A 21,304-nucleotide genomic window follows, 5' to 3' on the forward strand; every position below is an offset into this window, starting at 1 on the left:
AGGCGATGTTACGGCCTGGGCATCCATGGCAGCTAGTGTTTATTGATGATGTGGCCACAGATAGAAGTAGCAGGATGAATTATCAAGTGTACACGTTTAGATTCAGACTGCAAAACTAATCAGACAGCACTTCACAGTGCAAATGGATAATGAGTCAAAGCAAATAAAGAGTTTCTCAAAGCAAAGAAATGTTATGTTCATCAATGACCAATTCATTGAAGAATATCAATGAGTTGATATTTGTCATCAGAGTATGTTTTTGATTTGCTGATGTCACCTAATACTGTGCAGGAGGCAGGTTTTGGACCCAGTATGAAGGACTCGAGAGGCAAACGTGAACTCTAAATGCTTTTCAGAATCACAAAATGGGATATCACAAAAGGATGTGACAAAGGACCAGGAGGAAGACACGGACAATTTAAACACAAGGCATTTAGGTGAGGGGTAAACAGGTGGGAGACACAACAGGAACAAATCATGGATAACGAGACACGGGAAGTAAAGCTAGACACAGGGCACAGGAGACCAAGGACTAACAAAATAAAACGGGAAAATACTACACACTGAATCGCAGAGGAAAACTCGACAAAGCACAGGGAACACAGACGAGGCCGATAAAACATGACAGGACAGAAAACAACAAACTTTAAATCAGAACAGAAACCAAGAACAAAGGGATAAACACTGAGGAATTATAACTAACTCGACACAAAGGGATACAAGACAAAACACAGAGGCTGGATTAGACCAGACACAGAAACATAAGGGAGGCAAGAAAACAAACTGAAACCAAGAACAGAATTAAATGCGAAACCTAAACCTGGGAACATAAATACGGAGAAACAAATCAGGAAATGATCTAAAAAAAAGACACAAAACTCAAAAGTTTGATTCTTAGACCCAGAGACTGTAACAACTGAAGGCAAAAGGCAGAAAGACCCACAAACAGCAACAACCAAATCTGGCCGAACATCTCAAGGGAGGAAATGCAGCATTTGGTGATGTCCATGGGTTCTAGACTGCAAAGGATTTTCATCCAACAACACTTAATGCAAATTCTTGCAAAATCCCTTTAATTAAAGCTGGAAGTTTGCACTTTAATCACATCTTGATTGATTTATAATCCACTGTGCAGAGGGAAAACTACAGAAACTGGGTATTTGACCAACAAATGATTGCCCCAACTGTAAATCTTCTGTGCTACCATGTTGAGGATGTGCATACAGATTCCATGTATTAGAATACAGCTTATTTGCCACCACATCCATATTATGAAGCACCGTCTACTGTCAGAATCACTGGCCGCTCCACTGGCTGGTGAATCCACACCACAGCAAACCAGTAATTCTTCCCATTTCTTCTTTATTCTCCCAAAGAAACGCTGGATGATTTTAAGAAGTTCTGACAGGCCTGCGCCAATTATCTTCTGTTTTTCTGCTCTCCTGCTCCACAGATGACTCCTTCTCCCATTACTCCCTCTCCGTCCACGGCTGCCGCCTCTCCCTCTTCTACTGGCCCGACGTCTCAGCCGCTCGCCCCGTCAAGTTCTTGTGGAAACTGGAGCAGGTAACTGAAGGGAAGTGCAACGCTCAGCTTCGATGCTGTCGGTTGCACAGTTTCTTCTGTTTCTCAAGCTCGAAATTAAGCTGAAATAGAAGAAAATTCAGTCGTTACTTTTTATGTCTGTGCCATGTCAAACATCAGAACCGTCCCTCGTTGGAAATTTAGCTATTTTACAGATGAGGATATATGCAGAGCGAGTGAAATGACAACCCTATTGTTTATTTGGATAAAAGGCTTTTTCTTTCATCTCCCGGGCTTTCTCTAACGAGATCATTTAAATGTTTCATGCATGAAGAGGATCTGTGCGTCATCCGTATTTACAAAATCAATTTCTGTTCGGACTATTTTGTGCAGTCCGTTCCCAGTAAAAAGGAAATGGAACAAAATGGAACTCATTTTCTGTTCTGATCACACCGCATCTTCAGCACCGTGGTGAAACGCGCAGTCTCAGCCGAGTACATGAAGATGTTTGTGTCGCTGCACGAACCTTTTATGTATCACAACATACTTCTCGGCTCTAAATCTATATCTTTCATCATAAAGCTACCTGTGAGGTTAAAAGTCCAGCATGCATCCGAATACATGAATACAAGTAGCGAGGTCTTTCGGCACACCTGTATACCTGGATGCATGCGAGGCTGTGGTTTGGTGTACGTGGTGGAGGGTGATCGGGGTTTGTTTTGACGGAAGCCACCAGTCTCAGACAGATTGAAGTCACATGGATTAAAGGATGCTGAGCTGATACAGAGAAGATTTGTTAAATCCCCCTGTCTGGACCTCAATATCTTATTACCCTGTCTTTCTTTCCTACTCCCTCTGCCTTTGTAATTCCCCTGTCATTTGTGTGCTGTATTCCTTCAGGTTACACATCACTGATAAAGAAAGTTTATCACAGCAAATGTCTGCAGGAATTCACCCGTGGTGGAAAGTACATTTATAAATATATATAAATACTCAAGTAGTAGAATCATTTGGATTATAATTTTGACTTGCAGCTTACAAAAGGAAATGTCTTGTCAGGGGAACTTGTCACTTGATTGGATTTCAGAAGTTCCAAAAGCAAATTTCACCTCAAAACTTTGACTTGAATTTTAACAAGTATTCAATAAGTGGCAAAAACAGCCACAAAGGCAAAGAAAATTTGCATAGTCGGATTTCATTTATCTCATTTCCTACCAACGTGGCAACCTTCAAGGCTTAAAAATATAGGAAAACCAACCCAAACCCCCCCAGAAGAAACTGCACGAAACACGAGTCACACCACACACACATGTTAGCATGCCCAACTTCACCTTACAGCTTTTCCTTCATTGCATGTACAGGGGTGAATTTCTTTATAACTTTTGTACTGAATCATGACTTAAAATGAGGGTCGAGGTTGCTGCAGCTGTAGCTGGTAGCTGCTAAGCCTCACCCTGAACTGGACCTCTCTGCTGTTTTTGAGTTGTTGGTGTCTTTTGAAGCATTATTTAATAGATTTATCTGACAAGTATTACGTCTTGTTGTGTAATTATTTATAATAACAGACAATATGTCCATCCTGGTTTTAGTCAGTGAGGTTTTATTAGTCTGTTATTTAGTGCTAAATAGCAGGTATATGTGTCTGTGTATTAAACCCATACAGTCTATGGATCTGGTTCAAACTTACCACTCCACCGTCTCATCCAAATGTGGTTCCTTCTTATCCAAGAAAACCAACACAACACCAGCACTAACGCTTTAGAAAGGGTCTCTCAAACCAGTTTGTGATGTCATAGCGGGGTGTACCCGTCTTTTTATACAGTCTATGTTCCTACCAAGGATATTACAGGTAAAGCTGGATGTGGACAAAACATTTAGGTTAACTAAAATTTAAATAAAATTCAAAAATTTAAAAAAAGCTAACTTGGAAAACTAAACTAAACTAAAAGTATAGAACAAATGTCCTTAGTTTTGGGATTAGGGATTTTTGGGATCTGTACTGATTTTCCTAAATCTTACCTCTGGCATTTCTTTAAAATAACATCATAAATAATAAAGACTAAAGCCAATGTAGAAACTAATAAAAATCTAAATCTAAGCTAAACTGAAATAAGCAAACACACTCTGGAAACTAAATGAAACTAAACTAATTTAAACTGTCCAAAAGAAATAAAAATAAAAATGAATTAGAACATAAAAAACGGTTCTTTCCCCATTTTGTGACCCTTTGAACGATTCCAAGCTTTTTGTTCAGAACCACTGAGCTAAACTTTACAAATTACTAGCATTACTTTATTTTTATTAGTTAAAACTGTTTCCTGAACCAGCTACAACAATAATAGGAGACATTTTCGTCTTCAGAGTGTTGTTTCACATACATTTTAATGCTAATACCTGAGCCAAGCTGTTTGATGAGAGGAGAAGTCATGCAAACTCTGCAGGGTTGTAGGGCTTCACAGTATTTTTCCATGGCTGTAGTGGTACTTTTATTTAAATATAGAGTCTGAGTAATCATTCCACCCAGATAATGCACTCATGCTGACTCCATGTTATCTCCCTCCAACAGGTGTGTGACAGCGAGTGGCATCATCTTTCACTCAGCGTCCAGTTCCCATCAGTGACCCTTTACGTGGATGGAGTGACCTTTGACCCCGCCCTCATCCACGACAACGGAGCCATCCCGAACCCCGCCCCGCGTCAGCGCATGTTCATCGGTGCCTGCTGGGGTGAGACTAACATGCTGCGCGTTTCATCTCAGCTCAAAGAAAAGCTTTGCTTCCTGTCTGAAAGCTGCTAGCAGCAGTTTGAATCCTCGTTTCCGTTTCTCCATCCCTGAAATGTCGTTTAAACCCAACATCAGCAGAGATAGCAGGATGCAATTTCTGGCAAGTTACGAGTCCTCGTGAGGCATCTCGAGACAGGCCTCTGAGACGTTTCACACCGCGCCGTTTCTCCCTTTCATTTCACTCAGTTATAATTCACTTGATGCATCTTGTCTTTGAGGGCTAATAATATAACTGACTTATCAATTATTCAGGGCAGCAGAACAACACGAAGGCCAGACAGCCATCAGCCACTTACACCTGAGCCGCTGGTTAAAATGGGAAGCTCTGGCTGCCAATTAGCAGTGAAAAACACACACACAGTCACTCCGTTTCCTGCGTGGCAGCAGCTGCTGCCGGATAATGAGGAGATGCTGCAATTTTTGAAGATTGTCAACAGTTTTCTTGCTGCCTGTGTTTTTTTTATTCTCCCTGTCAATCTTTGGTACCCTCAGATTTCCTCTCGCTTGCTCTTCAAGCCCCTCTCGACTGAAAAGTATTTCTTGGAGCGCCTCATTGTTTTCTGTTTTTCTCTTCCCCCTCTCTCTCCCCGCTGCGCCGCTTTCCCTGCAGAGCCTGAGGAGAAGCAGAAGGAGATACTAAACAACACCATCCCAGAGGGTAAAGACTCAGGTGACCTTCTTGTTTCACACTGTTGTCAGCGTGATGGTGTGCGGTCTGCCATTTTGCTGTGTCATTGCTGGTGTAGTTGAAGTTTCATGGGATGATGTTATGTGTGTTCACACCTTAGTGAAGTATGTTGGCAGTTACCATGGCCTGTTGTCTGGGGTGACGGTGCGTCCTGGCAGCGTGGAGCCTCACAGCGTGGTCGAGTGCCTGTACGCATGCAGGGAGGGGCTGGACTTTGGCGACCTGGAGACTTTGGGCTCTGGCATGAAGGTAACAGCTAAGGGAGCTCTAGGCTGCCAGATCACACACCTCCAGTTATTCCCGTCTGGGAAAGTCACTTAATATCCACATTTCAAACACATCTCTTCTCCAAATCTTTTTTGGCTGATGCCGTGATGGCTGAGGTTGTTTGTGGTTCATGGTTACTTTATATGCAGTGCAGCTGGGATATGACAGAGACACTGCATGGAAATAAACAACATTATCCTTGAAAGTACAAATCGTATAACAGTACAGTAAACTGTAAAAAAAAATTCCTTAAATGTGGAAGATGAATCTTAATTTTTCTATAAAAGACAAATACTGTAGTTTTTAGACCTGCATTTAAATAAAATCAAAATAACGATACAGTATAATTCAGCTCTTTTTCGGCTTCTGAAGTCCCGAAATCCTTGCAAACTTAAAGTGTCTCATATAAAAATCCCAAATGTTCACTTATTGAGGAAAACATCTGGATATCGACCATTTACAGAAAAATCACATCAGTTTATCCATCTTTACAACATTCCCTGTGTTTGGGACAGCGTGGCATTGGAGTGGTTAGCAATGTCGCCTCATCGTGAGAAGGTTTCTGGTTCAACCCTCAGTTGGAGCCTCACTGTTTGACACTTGGTTTTGTCCAACCTTCTCCCACAGTCCAAAGACATGTTAATTAGTGATTCTAAATGAATATATGTTTAGGCTGTGCTTTAAGTGCTCAGTAAGTCCAGAAAAATACTGTATAAATTCAAGCGTGTTACGTCATGTTTTATAATTCACACTTGTGTGTTTAGTTTGTTAAGCAGGTTGCATCTTCGGTGCAGAAAAAAAGGTTGCAAACGAGGTCATCCCACACTTAATGTGCACACACTTAAGTCTTTTTTTTTTTGCTTGGTTGAAGACACAGGTGTAGCATCTTCACAGCTCACCTGAGCAATGCTCCTAAACTTTTTTGCTGTTTAACGACAAAATGAAACAAAACAATAAGAATTGAAACCATGTATTTGCTGGTTGGATAATCCATATTGATTTTTAAGCTTTAGTAGCTCCATTCACCACCAAACATTTGTAATGCGCGAGCAGATAAATGTTCAATAACTGCCCAAAGTTATGATTTTGACCTAAAGTAGGGGTGGGCAAATAATTTCCCTAAGAGGCCACGTGAGAAACTACGAATATTATGAAGAAAAAATCCACCTTAAATGCTATGGTCTTTGCTTTTAAAGCAGAATTGGTAATTCAGTCATTTTCTCCTCTATTCTGTAGCTTTTAAGACTAAAAAGCAGCAACATGTGCTTTAAATAATTAGGAGGATGCTAGGGATAAGGTAAGATGGAGGTAGATGATGTGCTGTGGCGACACCGAAGGGAGCAGCTGAAAGATGTGGGAAAAAAAACATACTTTGCACCAGGTCCATTGATATTTGTGTAGTATGTCAACCAAAGGAACAATAGCTACTTAACTCTACAAACAAGCCACTGCTCAACCATACACATGTGCATGTTGTTTGCTTTGATGCTGAAAGCAGAGCTTGCAGACACCTAAGCAAAGAGCTGAGTGTGATTTTTGTCCTCTACAACAGCGGTCCCCAACCTTTTTTGCGCCACGGGCCGGTTTATGCTCGACAATATTTTCACGGACCGGCCTTTAAGGTGTCGCGGATAAATACAACAAAATAAAACTAGTACCGGTACCGAAAAAGAAGATTTATTCATAACACACGTGAAAAGACCCAGGAAAACCGAGTTAACGATAAAAACGATAACAAAATAACGCTGAAAACCGATAAAAACCCTGAAAACCATACATTTCACACCTGAGCCTCTACCCTCGTGGCCCGGTACCAAACGACTCACGGACCGGTACCGGTCCGAGGCCCCGGGGGTTGGGGACCGCTGATCTACAATATATTTGCACTTAGTTGCATAAGTAGTTGGACAATGACACTTTTCCTTTGTAATTTTGCCTCTGCACACCACTACATTGTGTTTAAATCAAACAATCAGCATGTGATTGAAGTGCAGACTTTCACTTTTAAATCAAGTGGTTTGACAAAAGAACTGCATTCATTTAGGAATTACAGCCATTATTGTCTAAAGTCTAAAGGGATGCTGATGCAAGTGAAGGAGGCTCCAGATACTTATGGACATGACTCTCTGCGTGCCATTGTGACTTTTTTTTTCAGCATATTAATTCCAACCATGAATTTTTCTATTTCTCCTGCAACCTTTCATATTATTTACAGGAACCTGACCACTGATGTTGCAAGGATAATGGAAAGTGTAGTACCATTTCTGACCCCTGAAAATGCTTTTCTTTTGTTTTTTGTTACATTATACATTTTGACTTCATTGTAATTTTCCACTTGACATCCCTACATTGTTTTACAGTGAATATTTACTGCTGCAAAAGCACTGAGGCAGATACTTAATGCCCAAAATGATGACGAAAAAAGCTCAACTGCTGGACACGAGTCGGGCTCACTCCTTTTTGTATGAAAACTGCTGAAAACAATTAATGACATTATGATGAAAAAGTGTTCTTTTATCAAATCAATGGTCGGATAATGGTCATAAATGTGCCCACTCTGTCGTTCTAGTGAGTAAAATAGACTTGTTGTTTAAGGGTTAACATGAACGGTCCATACCTGCCGGGAGCTTTGATGTAAATTAATATGAGCGTCCTTCTCTTTTGACCCTCCAGGTTCACGTGAATCCCAGCCAGTCTGTGTTAGTGCTGGAAGGAGACGACATCGAGAGCTTTAACCGTGCAGTGCAGCAGGTCACGTACAGAAACTCTCTACGCTTCGCCACCCCTGGCGTTCGTCCGCTCAAGCTTACCACCTCCCTCAGGTACAAAAACACAAAGATGAGTGTGCATGAACCTCAGTAATATTACATGTAAGACTGAGTTATAAAGACGTGCTGGTTTCACACTCCTAGGCCAGAATGTAATTTAAATGCAAGGATGCAATCAGGAACCTCTTGCAAGACAAATTTGCTATCTGACTACATTCAGATTGTCCTTTGAGTGGAAACAAAACATTCGTGCTATTTAAACAGAATTGGAGAAAAGCAGGAAACAAAGAGGGGCAGTGAAAGATGACAAAGGCAGAGAGGAATGTAAATCAGCACTCTGGAAATCTCCCAACAGCAGAAATTGAGTTTGAGCAGCTGAACTTGTCAGATGAAGTGTCACTCACTGCTGCCTTCTCCTCTGACATTGAACTCATCAAATGTGGACCACGCCTCGGCGGTGATAAGGACTGACGTGTGATTAAAGAGGCGATTACGTAATGAACAAGGTGTCTCAAAACAAGCGATAACAGGGAATATCTTATCTCTCTTATCCATTCAGCCACCCAGTAACTGCTTTGGTAAACGAAATCTTTGGGGGGGGTTTTAATCGTTGTTCTTTATTGTAAAGCAGCCATTAAATAATTACCCAAATGGAAACGTTATCTTTACTATTTGCTGTAGATGTTGTCATTGATATGCACAACACACCGCTGCTCAGCTCCTGCATAGTCCGCCTGAAAAATAACCCACATCGGTTCAGTGTTAATCATACTGAGTCACCTGGCTTGGAGATGAAAAGCACACAAACTCTGTTTCCGGGTCAGTGCTCCGCTGTGCTTAATAACTGTGAACCAGCTCCCAGGCTTTAGCAGCCACTTTTAGCTGATGAAAATTTAATTCAGTCAGGCAGAGCGGCACATATACTTCGTGGTATATTGTGAATTTATACTCAAAATAGCGTCCTTCCTCACAAATCCCATCTGATCAAACTCTAGTGCAGATATCCCTGTTGCCGTCTTTATCGGCTGCTGTTTTAGACACTTGTTTATAAGATTATCATCGTTATCAGACCAAGAGTCACACTGGAGATTATTTTCCCCAACTAACTGCTTTTAAGTTCCCAAGGATTCAAGGTCATGCACAGATTTTTTTTCCCTCTTAGTTTCTGCTTTAGTGTGCTGGAGTTGTTTATGTTTTTTCTTTACTTGAGCATGTTTTATTGCGTGTGTGAAGATTAGACTGATTTGAGGCCAGGAGTTACCCAGATGGCTGAACAGCAGGCCCTTCTGGAGAGGCTGATAGAAGCAGCTGCTCCCTCTGATAGCGGAAATATAACACACAGACACACACACACACACACACACTTACGTGCAGCTTAATTCCCTTTCAAATACGATGCCGAATTTTAGTGCAGATGAATAAATATGTGTTATCAGTCTGCCATACATCTGATTTGCTCTTCTTTTCTGGCAGGAAAATTAAATTTGTAAGAGCGGAGCCGCTGAAGTTTGACATTTGCTCTTTTTTTAGTGTCACAAACAGACAGAAGTTAACACGGCTGTGGTGGAAATAGCAAAGGGAGATAGCTGTAGATTTAGATGTTTTTGACACAATCATTGTGACTCAACACCAGGCGATCAAAATGTCAGGACAAGAGAACAAATTCAGTCGTGCAGCAGCAGAGCACACCAAGGGTTGTAGAAAGGTGGTGATCACTAACAGTAGATCTAAGAGTAGGAAAAAAGTGTGGCACAGTCTGTTTTATTTTATTCCCATGGTGCTTCACTCTTTATTGATGTCGAGGAAAGCCCAAGCCCAATGTTCACCCAAGACATCAGTTCACACCGTGCACATGGAAATGTTGCAAAGTTGAAACAGTAAAAAAAAAAAAGATCTTGGTGTTATAGTGACACTTTATGCAAAGGAAAAAAAAATACTTATTTTAGTTAAATTTGTGTAATTATAAAGCTAATTCTTAGCTACAATTATCGCAGGGCGCAAAGAACTTGTTGTTTATTTCTCTAGAGGTGTGTGAGAGAACTACTGCATGAGTGAAGTGAAAGAATACTCTGTACAATGTCTGATAAATTGTCTTAACTCCTGCTACTAGAGTCTGCATCAGTAGTGTCCCAAACCCTTGGGACCTCGACTATTTTTTGTGAATTTCACTTTTAAAAAAACATCCCCTGATCAGTAAGAAGTCCACAACTGTATGGTCAAAAGAAACAACTATGGCCTGAAAAAAAAAAACAGGACACAGTGACATATTTAAAAATGACAGCAAAACTCAGACTTCTTACTTCTGCCCCATTAAACTGTACTGAATGGCTCAGTCGCACGGCTCAGTTGCAACTAGGAAACGTTAGTAGTTTCTTACTGCATTGAATGTTTTTGCTAGAAACCAACTGGTTGCCCATAGAGTGAACATGCAGTCGCCTTTAGTCAGAGGGAAATGGTACAGGTTGCCTTCATGGAGGCAACCTGAGTCAGAAGGTTTGCAGTCTAATTTATAAAAGCAGATGAGCAAAACTTGTTAATGACACTTTTCTTTTCAACAGAGGATTCGATTGAACTGGTTGTATTCTAATAACATTTGTCTAAAAATAAGGAGAAATTTCTGACTTTTTGTTTCAAATCTGAGGTTCCTGCTGGACTCTGAATAAAAGGCGTTACTTTGAGTTTCTGTGTATTTCAATTGCAGATTTCCTATTAAAAGAGAGTTTGTCCTTCCCCCTGTCACCAAGTGCTTCCTCATTGTTGGTGTTTTCTGTGTATTACTGTAAGGCCTTTATCTTGAGGCAACTGTTATGATTTGGCAAGATATGAATATTATATTACAAAAAGATTACATTTCAGATCACATCCAGTTGAGAATTCATGGCAGACTCACTCTGTCTTATTGCTGGTTTGTTGCAATTTGGACACACCAAAGTTTCTTTGAATACAGCAACTGACTGCACGTGGTCACAGATCTGTTCCCCATCTTCAAAGAAACTATTTCAGTGCCAGCGAGAGTTCGATGTACACATTCACAATAGTTGTGGCCATGCTGCAGTCTCCAGTCACTGTTTCTCCTACAGTGACTGCAACATTAGGGAATAAACTACATCATTTTGACATGAGGTAGGCCTCAGTCGCACAGGTCTAGAGGGATGGTCGTTTACCCTCTGGCAACCATAGATCATAGGCAAAAGTCTGTATTTCCCAGCTGGTTTATGGTTGTTTCTACTTCAAAGAGGGTGATGAGCTAAAAACCTCCTTTTGAGGTCTTTGGTCACTAGCAGATAGTCCCAATCGTGTGAACAATGCCAACTTGTCTGTAAAAACTCACAAGCACCACTGAAACTTGACAGTGTGACACAATCCAAGAACAGAGCATGTTCAGCTTCAAGTAAAAGTTGTTGTGCCATTCCCCTGCGAATGGTGGTTTCGAGGGGTTGCCAACCGGCCTCTCAGCCTTTGTGACTGAGACCTTTGTAATTACTGATGTTAGTGGACTGAAAAGTCTCAGCTGCATCTCTGCATGATTTAATTTAACTAAAAAGAAGCAAAGTCATGTTACACACAAATTTGAATCACAGCCTCTTCACTGAATGTTCAACAGCCTGAAGACTTCTAAAAAAAAACGAGGCACACTTAATAACTGATGGAGGTTTAATGTCAGTAAAGGAACCTTGACTCTCCACCTGAACTATTGGCAGTCAAGGTGCCTTGTGGGTAATGTAGGCATTGTGTTATGTAGCGCTGAAAGAAATTGTGGAATAAAAAAACAAAAATATCTGGATCTGATGCATCTGTTTAGATATTTTTTTAAAAAGTGTTGATTGTCAGTCTGACAGTGTTATCCAGGGAGTACTCCATAACCAGTGACCTGTGAGGATGATGGGCAGGAATGTGTGAATCAAATCTCACTGAAATACAAAATATCTGCCACATGGTGACACAAAATGTGAGAAGATATCATCAAACTTAAGATTCATCCTCTGTAAACCAGGCCACTACCTGCAGAGATATTTGAGTCTGGACCAAAGCAGTGGAAGTTTATTTAGCATACACCAACGACATTACCTCCCTCTTACCCTTCTGACTTCCTGACAGATGTTTCAACGAGGAGAGCTGCTTGTCCCTGAAGCAGCTCGAAGCATACTTGGTGGTTCTTCAGCCTGACGCTCCTCAGATCTCTCTGTCTGGGGTTGGGCCGCATCTGGCCCGTCCAGCTCCTGAGTTCGAAGGTCCCCGCGGTGTCCCTCTCTTCCCCGAACTCCGGATCGTCTGTTCCCTGTCTCATGCTGTCAACACAGCTGCACAAGGGATGGAAGGTGGAGGTGAGTCACCCGTCGTCTCTAGTCTGATTTAAGGAGATTTAACAGCAGATTCTGTAGTCTGCACACATTTCTGTCTGAAAAGCGTTAATTGTGTCATTATTTGAGTTTGACCTCCAACATTGTCTGCTAGCTCTGATGTCCGATGCTGTCGCTCACACTTTGGATGGCTGTGAGGTCCAACCACTGGGGGAGGAGCTAAATCCAGAGAGAGAGGAGCTTCTGGTAGACATGGATGTTGTGCGAGAGAGAGGACTAGAAATCATCAATACTACTGCTTATATTGCCATCACAGGTACAGCTGTGCATACACCTCTGTTTTTAACCAGACCTGCTTTGATTAGGTATGAAAAGTTAGGCAGACTTAGGGCCATAAAACCATAATTTATTAGATAATTTGAATTTAGTTGTTCCCATGTCTCTGTTTTAATGTTCCTCATATTAGCATTTCACAGTTCAAACTTAACCTTCTTATTGGTATAACTTGGTTTATGTCACAGGAAAGGAAAACACGTCATAGCATTGTGATTCAAATATTGCTAAGTCTTGATTGGTGCCAATCCTTATAATAAAAAACCCTCATTATAATTAATATATTAGGTTGCCATGAAGTTTAAAACAAAAGCTAACCATCTGATAAGAGAGAGCGACTAATCAGTCACTCCTTTTTAATCTCCTCCTGTTATTTCTCCTTTGTCTCTGCATTGACTTCTTGTCTTTATTTCTGTGCTGTCCTTTTTCCTTTGTTTGTGTTTTGCACCTCCACAGGTGCTGAATCTATCTCTGTGTATGAGGACGTCCTTCGCTCTGTCCGCTACCGACTGGCTAAAGGCTCAGCTCGCTTTGAGAGACGATTCCGCCTGTCCTGTTCTGAGATGAATGGCAGATACACCAGCAACGAGCTGACTCTGGAGGTGAAGATAACCATCAGCCAGTCACATTAGTCTTTGTAGCTGTCAGAGATGACAATGCCAAAGACTGATGGTCACGTAACATCTGAAATGACATAAAAAGCTTGTCTGTATCATTACATGCACACACCGTTGTAATTCAGGTTAGACCTACATTCTTACAGTTTAAATGAGCCACCACCAACAGCCATATTTGCTGTGGAGAAGCAGGGACTTGCATGATTTTGCCTGTAAGGCAGCATTAGGAGACGTGTGCTCACAATTTGGTGCCAGATGGCTGGATGGCAAAGGACAACATTACTGTTTTTTCCTTCCGGGTGGACGTGTACCAGTAGCTCTGATATCAAATGAAAACTGTGGATAAGGAGTTACTGCTGACCATTCTCCACTGACTTCTAGTATCAACGAGGCATTTTCTCCCAGAGAACTGACACTTATGGTTGTGTAGGAAAACTCCAGCAGATCAACAGTTTTTGTAATACTCGTCTGTTGGGCACCAACATCCATGACAAATTCAAAATCACTTCATCTTTCTTCCCCATTTTGATGCTCGGTTTGAACTTCAGCAGGTCGTCTTGAGCATGTTTGCGTACCCAAATGAGTTGCTGCCACGTGATTGGCTGAATATGTATTTTATTTAACAAGCAGTTTATCAGGTGTAGCTAACAACACCCGAGTGTATGTTCCAATGATAACTGCAATTGGAGATGTTGTGAGGGAGCAACGCAGTTTAACCACACAGCCAGTGAAGTCATTCTTTCTTCTTCTCTGTTTTTAATTCTCTGTAGGTGAACTTCCTCCACTCTTTGGACAGTCTGTACCACCCATCCCACCTGCTCGCTTCCCAGCAGCAGTTCCTCCATCCGTCCCACCATGCTGGAGAGTTGAGTGGACACACCCTACCTAATCCACATCGCAACTCAGGTGACATTTCTGGGTTTTTTTTTTAATAGCACCTTTTTCAGATGTCTTAAAATCTTTCAGCATGAAAGATAAAATAATGTTGAATACCAAAACATATAAGTAATTAAAACTAAAGTAAATATAAATTGGACTTAAAAACAGCCCAGTGGGTACTTTTTCCAATATTTATTTTAAAGGTGACTAAGATCTACAAAGATGTTACAATTTAATAAAAAACAATGGCAAAAACACTTCCTACCTTAATTAAAGTCACAGACACTAAATCACACTGGTGATAAAATACTGCAGTAGTTTTTGAAAGTCTGTCCAAACACGCAGACCTCTGAATGTAATCACCAGGATTTAATCTATATGATGAAAGAGCCTTTGGATTTGGTTACAGATATAATGTGTAACCTAATCCGGTGTCAAACATCTGGCCTGGGTGCAAATTTGGCACCGTTTCACGTATTTTGCACCAGGAGCATTTTGTTCCAAGTTGTTAAGGATTGAGCAAGTCATGAGAGTGGGTTAAAGTGCTGTTTTATCCATTCAAAGGTCTGAATCATCATGGCTTTTGTAGACGTCTTACTGACACAAAGGCTTTTATGTGATTTGCCACAGCAGGATTTCTTTCTACAATGACAGTAGACTGACTGAACGTGAAAAAAATTGAGACATCTTTGACTTTTTCTTTTTTTTTTTAAAACACCTCGGGCTATTCGTCATCTATTTTGTAAATGAATGTTTCGTTGTAGGGTGTTATGTAATGGTTTTACTGCTCCAGCCCTCTTGAGATCAAATTAGCCTGTGTTTGAACCATAATCTAAAATGACTGTACGGCACCTGTATAGTTTTAACGTTTAGCAAACAAACTTAATTTTATGACTATGAACAAAATTAGGTTGTACATATGGAAGTGAGCATTTAAGGCAGGAGGACAGCACACATACACATGACTCAGAATTGAACTACAGTGCTCCCCACGTACCCCATCCATCGCATGTTTTAATAATTCTGAAGAACAACAGCCACACGAGGCATTGGGTGCCCAGGTAGTTGTGATCAGTTAATTGCTGTGGGACTTTGTTGTTTCAAAGGGTGATAACTGGAAAATTGTGGTGTGATTCTTTAATCTGATTGCTCTATTTTATTCCAGTGGTCCCAGGAGCAGCCACCGTCATCATAATGGTGTGCGTAGGTTTCCTGGTTGTGATGGTGATCCTGGGAGTTTTCCGAATCCGCTCAATCCATCGCCGTGGTGAAGGAGCCAGAGGCGGGGCTAAGGAGGGCAGCAGTCAATGGGACGACTCTGCGCTCACCATCATCGTAAACCCAATGGAGGTAATAAAGATGTTTGATTTTCATTCTTTGTCTTATGTTGCCAAAAGTGTTTGCTCGTCTGCCTTCACACGCGTGAACTTTTCAGAGTATTCCCTCCAAAAAAAACAATAATTATTGATGTGATCACACTTCTTCATCCACTTCTTTTTTCCCCCAGTCCTACGAGTCTCGTATGGGCATCTCTGCCGACACGGAGGGCGAGGGGGAGGAGGATGAGGAGGTAGCAGAGTCGCCTGACGACGCGAGCGATGACCAGCGAATCATCATCAAGAAGGAGGGCAGAGACGGCAATGCCCGTCGCTACTGAGCCACATGTATCTCTGCACCCGTTCTCATGGAAACTACAACCCAGCTCACCAGTCACACACTCCAACACTTTTAATATCAACGAACGACTAGTATAAGGAATGTAAGCTTACAAACACGACGCACAATGCAGTCACCGTAATACTCCTGACACCCAACGCCATATGTGACCTACAGCCGACAACAGGCTGCCTCCACCTAAATGTTCAGTGGCACAATGTATACAGCTAATGTAATTTAACCACCTGATTAAACCCCACCAAATTTGTATGTGGTGCACCAGTGCTAAATCACAAAATGGTCATGTGTCTGTATAGTGTAATACTGGTTGAATAAGACTGTTTTGTTTAAAAAAAAAAAAAAAGAAAAAGTAATAATAAGATTGTATTCTATCTTTTGTCTTTGAACACAGAATGAAATCTTTACAAAATGGAAACAGGGACAATTTGTTGCAACATGTAGGCCTCGAGTAGATCTGTAGACACAAGCCTCGATCCTGACACATCTGTTCATTAGACTAACCCGAGAAGTCTGCACAAGCTCTTTTCTCGCTCTTTGCATCCTCTCCTGACGCATTCCTCGGCCAAGTCCAAACACAGAGTAAAGACAGTGGGGTCAGACATCACGGGGTCACGTATTCATGATAAGCTTGCAGGTGTTTTGCTTTTGTTTCTGTGAGAACACTTTATGTTTTATTAGGAACTTATTTAGCGTCCACTTCATCCTTAACCCAAGCTGGCACTTCTGCAGCGCTCCAAGAAGGCAGACTGAGAGCCGCTCGGTGTGGTTTCTACTTCAAAATCGAGTCTTCGTAAAGTTTCAGCTCGTGACACAAAATGACAAAACATCACCTCGTACAATAAAGCTGGTGTAACCTGACCTCTGAGCCCCCCCTCCCACACACACACACACAGTGACCGCTGCAATGCCTCTAAATGACTCTGACTGCACTGTTTGACTCACTGCACACTGCTCTTACAGTAACTGCAAGACGCCACATGCACACACAAACAGAAACACGCAGACACACTCCATAACGCTACCCGTGCTGTTTCCAGAATGTCCGCTCAGCTTGGGCAGTTTTGATTGTATTGATTGTAATGAATTTTCTGTACATACGATGATGACTATTATGATATTATTGTTATTACTATTATTATTGCAGCCACTCTTCTCTTTATCTGCACATTTGGAGAGAAAGCTGATCATCATTTACTTTTCCCCATTTGAGTAATCACCCTTAACAGCATCGAAAAACAGTATAATAATAATAATAATAATAGTAGTAGTGATAAGGATGATAATCCCTGGCTTGATGAGTGTCTATTAATTTGTGTGTAATATTGTTGTAATTTAAGAACTTGTCGATATCACAGAAAAAGGAGGGCACATTGTTGTGATACCAAGAAGCGTCTCACTCATTTCATCTCGCGCACTTCTTGCCGATTATTTTTCACATTTCAAAATATTTCTTTATTATTTCTTTTTGAATTTGATTTCCACCACATCCGGTATTTTCGGTTTAATGAATGTACAACCGTGTGCTACTCCTCACCTTTCCCTACCCCACCGCCTTTTCCCTTCACCTCTCCCTCACTGTCCCTCTGTGTCTCTTGCTGTCCGTCTGTGTAGCCTATCAATGTGCAGTGCTAACGCTGTCAGTAAATAAAAGCCTGTTGTTTTTGAGTGTGATGTTAAGAAGGAATAAACATTGCATTGATTAAGAAATTATATTATTACTATGTTACTATTCAAACATTACCTGTAATTATTGATACAATGACAACATGGAATATCCTGACTAATTGTTATTGAGAACTGTCGGAAAACATTGCGAAATTCATAATAAAAACACTATATGACGTCTCCATGAGAGGGTTTTCTTGGAAATAACAATATTGTAAGTATGACTTTGCACATGAAATTTAACCCTGAAGATTGAATCTTATATTACAGATTATGATATGATTATAAAATCTATTGTAGAACATCAGCATAACTTCGTGCTGAAAATTGGGGGGATCAAGATCTCTGTCTAAATAAATAAATAAATAAATCTGGGTAAATTCCCATATGATTAAACATGCAACTATTTTGCTGGTATTAACCGAATTGAGTAAAGAAAATCAACAGCCTATTTATGCAAGATAATTTATAATTTTATTGGGTTTTTTTTTTGGTTGGGTCTGATTATCGGGGGGGGGGGGTCATAACCCCCCTAACCCAACCGCCCCCAACATGTCTGGCTGGATAACCACAAGGTTGTGTGATGAGCCCTTTCCTCTACTCCCTCTTCACCCATGACTGCAGACCTGCCGATGGTTCTAACACCATCATTAAGTTTGCAGATGACACCACGGTGATTGGCCTCATCAATGACAACGATGAGGCCGCCTACAGTGAGGAGGTGGATCGTCTGGCTGAGTGGTACAACACAAACAACCTGCTGCTTAACACTGAGAAGACCAAGGAGCTCATCGTGGACTACAGGAGGAATGCTGACCCACATCCACCCATCCACATTAAGGGGACGGCTGTGGAGCGTGTGAGCAGCTTCAAGTTCCTGGGAGTCCACATCTCCGAGGATCTCACCTGGACGACCAACTGCTCCAAGCTGGTTAAGAAGGCTCACCAGCGCCTCTTCTTCTTGAGGACTCTGAGGAAGAACCACCTGTCCTCAGACATCCTAGTGAACTTCTATCACTGCACCATCGAGAGCATCCTGACCAACTGTATAACAGTCTGGTACGGGAACTGCTCTGCCTCGGACCGGAAGGCGTTGCAGAGGGTCGTGAAAACTGCCCAGCTCATCGCCGGAGCACCACTTCCTGCCATAAAAGACATCTACAGGAAGCGGTGTCTGAAAAGGGCTGGGAAAATCATCAAAGACCCCAGTCAACCATCACATGGACTCTTCACCCTCCTGCCCTCTGGGAGGCGCTACAGGAGCCTCCGGACTAAGACCACCAGGTACCGGAACAGCTTCTTCCCCACAGCTGTCAGACTCCTGAACTCTGCCTCCTGACATCTGACTCACATTAAACACATGGACTGGACATACACACACCCACAACCACCTACACACACCCACAACCACCTACACACAACTGTACCCTCAAACACACAATAATATGGACTGAACCACCACTCACAACCACTAGCACTTTATATAGCCTCTGTAGAAATTATCCACATATCTCACTTATCTTAACTGCACTACTGTATAGCTCTGTGTAAATAATCATTCTGTTCAATACGATAATTTTTAATTCTACAGCTGTTTATAACCTGCATAGTTCACATTTCTGTATAACTATATATCTCATATTTCTGTATAGTTTTTCATATTTATATCCTGTACATAGTTTATACTCACTACAGCCTGTACATTCTTATAGTTATAGCATATTCATAACATACCTCGATACCATGTACATTATAACATACCATAATAGACCCATTTCTGTAATATACTTACATATCTATATTATTGCTAATATATATTTGTAATATATCTGTATCGTGGCTAAAGCACTTCTGGATGGATGCAAACTGCATTTCGTTGCCTTGTACCTGTGACATGTGCAATGACAATAAAGTTGAATTCTATTCTATTCTAACCCCCCTGGAAATTACGCCCCTGGCAGAGAAACACTGGGGAACTAGAACTAATATTACTAATAATAAAGACAAGACTACAAATCTGACAGTCAACACCAGAAAAACCATTAAGTCATAACAAGGACCAAACAGTCAATACTAGAATATCTTATGAAGTATCCAGATGTTTGAAGAAGAAAGCTAAAGCTATAACCATAAAACAAACAAACAACAACAAAAGTAGCTCACGCAATAATTTACCGATTACAAAAAAGAATCAAAATGAAACAGGAAGGTCAGTAGAAAGTTTCATCAGTGGAATAACAAAAGATTTTAGTGCTGGAAAAATATAGAAAATCATTCATGCAGCAATTCTAGACAACAGCTAACAAATAAATAGACATACTTTAAAAAGGTAACTCGAGTAGAGAACTACTCAGAGAAATAACAATTTTGGAAGTTTAGTTAAAGGTTTACATGAAAAATTCAAATACATGATAAAATAGTCAAAAATTCTAAAAATCTGAGCACGTTTTGGATATTTCAAAACATTGGTTATGGTTAAAAGAAAGAACACCCTCTTTCAGTTCTAAGGCGTTATATCAGAACATAAAAAATAATGTAGTCCTTAGCAGTTCTTAAAACGAGGTAAAAACAAACTCAGATGAATAAAAACCCGCCACGTGTCATTATTTAACAAAAACTAAACAGTTGAGGCTTGTAGGCATTCATTTATGCACAGCTCTCTTAAGGTCTCAGCACAGTATTTCAATCAGGTTGAGCTCTGGACTTTGACTGGACCATTGCAACACAGTGACTCTTTGCTTTTTTAAGCCACAGTGTTGTAGATTCCCTGCTGTTCTTTGGACAATTGTCCTGTTACGTGACTCAGTTTATAAAAAGCTCTAGCTGTCAAGAACATGACCTCACATTGGATTCTCTTTTATATCTAAAAGAGTTCATGGTCAGCTCAAAGACTTAAAGGTGCCCCGGTCCTGTGCCGGCAAAACAAGCCCCAATCATCACCGCTTCACTGCTGTGTTTGGTAGTTGATATGCGGTGTTTGTGCTGATAATGCTGTATTTGTTCTCCACTTTGGTGTTGTCTCTCCAAAGCACAATGTTCCAAAAGCTTTGTGGTTTGTTCAGATGTGGCTTTGCAAACAATAGCCATGCTGCCATATTCTTTTTAGAGAAAATAAATGTTCTCCTGGCAACCCTTCTGAACAAACCATACTTGTTCTGTCTTTTTCTAACTATACTGTCATGAACTTTAACATTCAACATGCTAAAAGAGGCCTGCAGAGTCTGAGGTGTAGATTTTGGGCACTTTGCAGTTTATCTGAGCATTTTCTGAGTTTTCCACTTGTAAATAATCATTCGATGGGCAACAACAACTGCTTCTCTAAGATCACTGCTAAAATCTTTCCTTCTTGACACCGTGTTAACGCACACAGACCAGCACACTGCCATAACTTTTATAGAGGTCCTTTTGGGCCTTTTGTTTGATTAATTGATCATCAGCAGACATCAAACTGAATAATTGGCTGCTCCTGGCTGCTACTTACCCTCTTAATTACCATGTACTCAGTGGGTGTGCTTATTTTTTCACACATTGCTTCTTCTTTTTAGCTTAACATGTGTTAAATAAAAAATAAAAGAATTCAGGAACTGTAATAAGCATGATAAGCCAAGGATTATCATAATTATTCTGAACCCAAATGAAAATTTTTTCACTTTGAAACATGTGGAAGACCTGAACTTGGCTGTTTGTGTTAGTACCATGTGGTAAACCTGCCACAGCGTGATGTGAGGATTATTTTCCTTATTAGCTTGGCACAAGCATCAGTTACATATCAACCTTTGTTACAGTACGGCAGCAGATTT

The 21,304-nt window shown here is 40.9% G+C and overlaps 1 protein-coding gene across 2 annotated transcripts in view; it reads left to right on the forward strand.

Moving 5' to 3' along the window:
- Positions 1-17,684, forward strand: part of clstn3 (calsyntenin 3) — a 30,958-nt gene extending 13,274 nt beyond the window's left edge. Inside the window, exons 9-19 of one of the 2 annotated variants that reach the window (XM_085471660.1) lie at positions 1,454-1,566; positions 4,091-4,250; positions 4,920-4,979; positions 5,098-5,246; positions 7,938-8,086; positions 12,131-12,357; positions 12,488-12,649; positions 13,123-13,268; positions 14,054-14,189; positions 15,328-15,512; positions 15,670-17,684. In XM_085471660.1, coding sequence (XP_085327786.1) covers positions 1,454-1,566; positions 4,091-4,250; positions 4,920-4,979; positions 5,098-5,246; positions 7,938-8,086; positions 12,131-12,357; positions 12,488-12,649; positions 13,123-13,268; positions 14,054-14,189; positions 15,328-15,512; positions 15,670-15,819 — 1,637 coding nt within the window. In that variant the 3' untranslated portion in view covers positions 15,820-17,684. The remainder of the gene's footprint in view (positions 1-1,453; positions 1,567-4,090; positions 4,251-4,919; positions 4,980-5,097; positions 5,247-7,937; positions 8,087-12,130; positions 12,358-12,487; positions 12,650-13,122; positions 13,269-14,053; positions 14,190-15,327; positions 15,513-15,669) is intronic. The other variant, XM_085471661.1, reaches the window with a different exon arrangement.
- Positions 17,685-21,304: the final 3,620 nt, after the last annotated feature.

The sequence above is a fragment of the Copadichromis virginalis genome, linkage group LG11 (assembly GCF_057382275.1).
Source record: "Copadichromis virginalis isolate Kocher_CV1m ecotype Utaka linkage group LG11, C_Virginalis_male_GT1.1, whole genome shotgun sequence".
Classification (NCBI taxonomy): Eukaryota; Metazoa; Chordata; class Actinopteri; order Cichliformes; family Cichlidae; genus Copadichromis; species Copadichromis virginalis.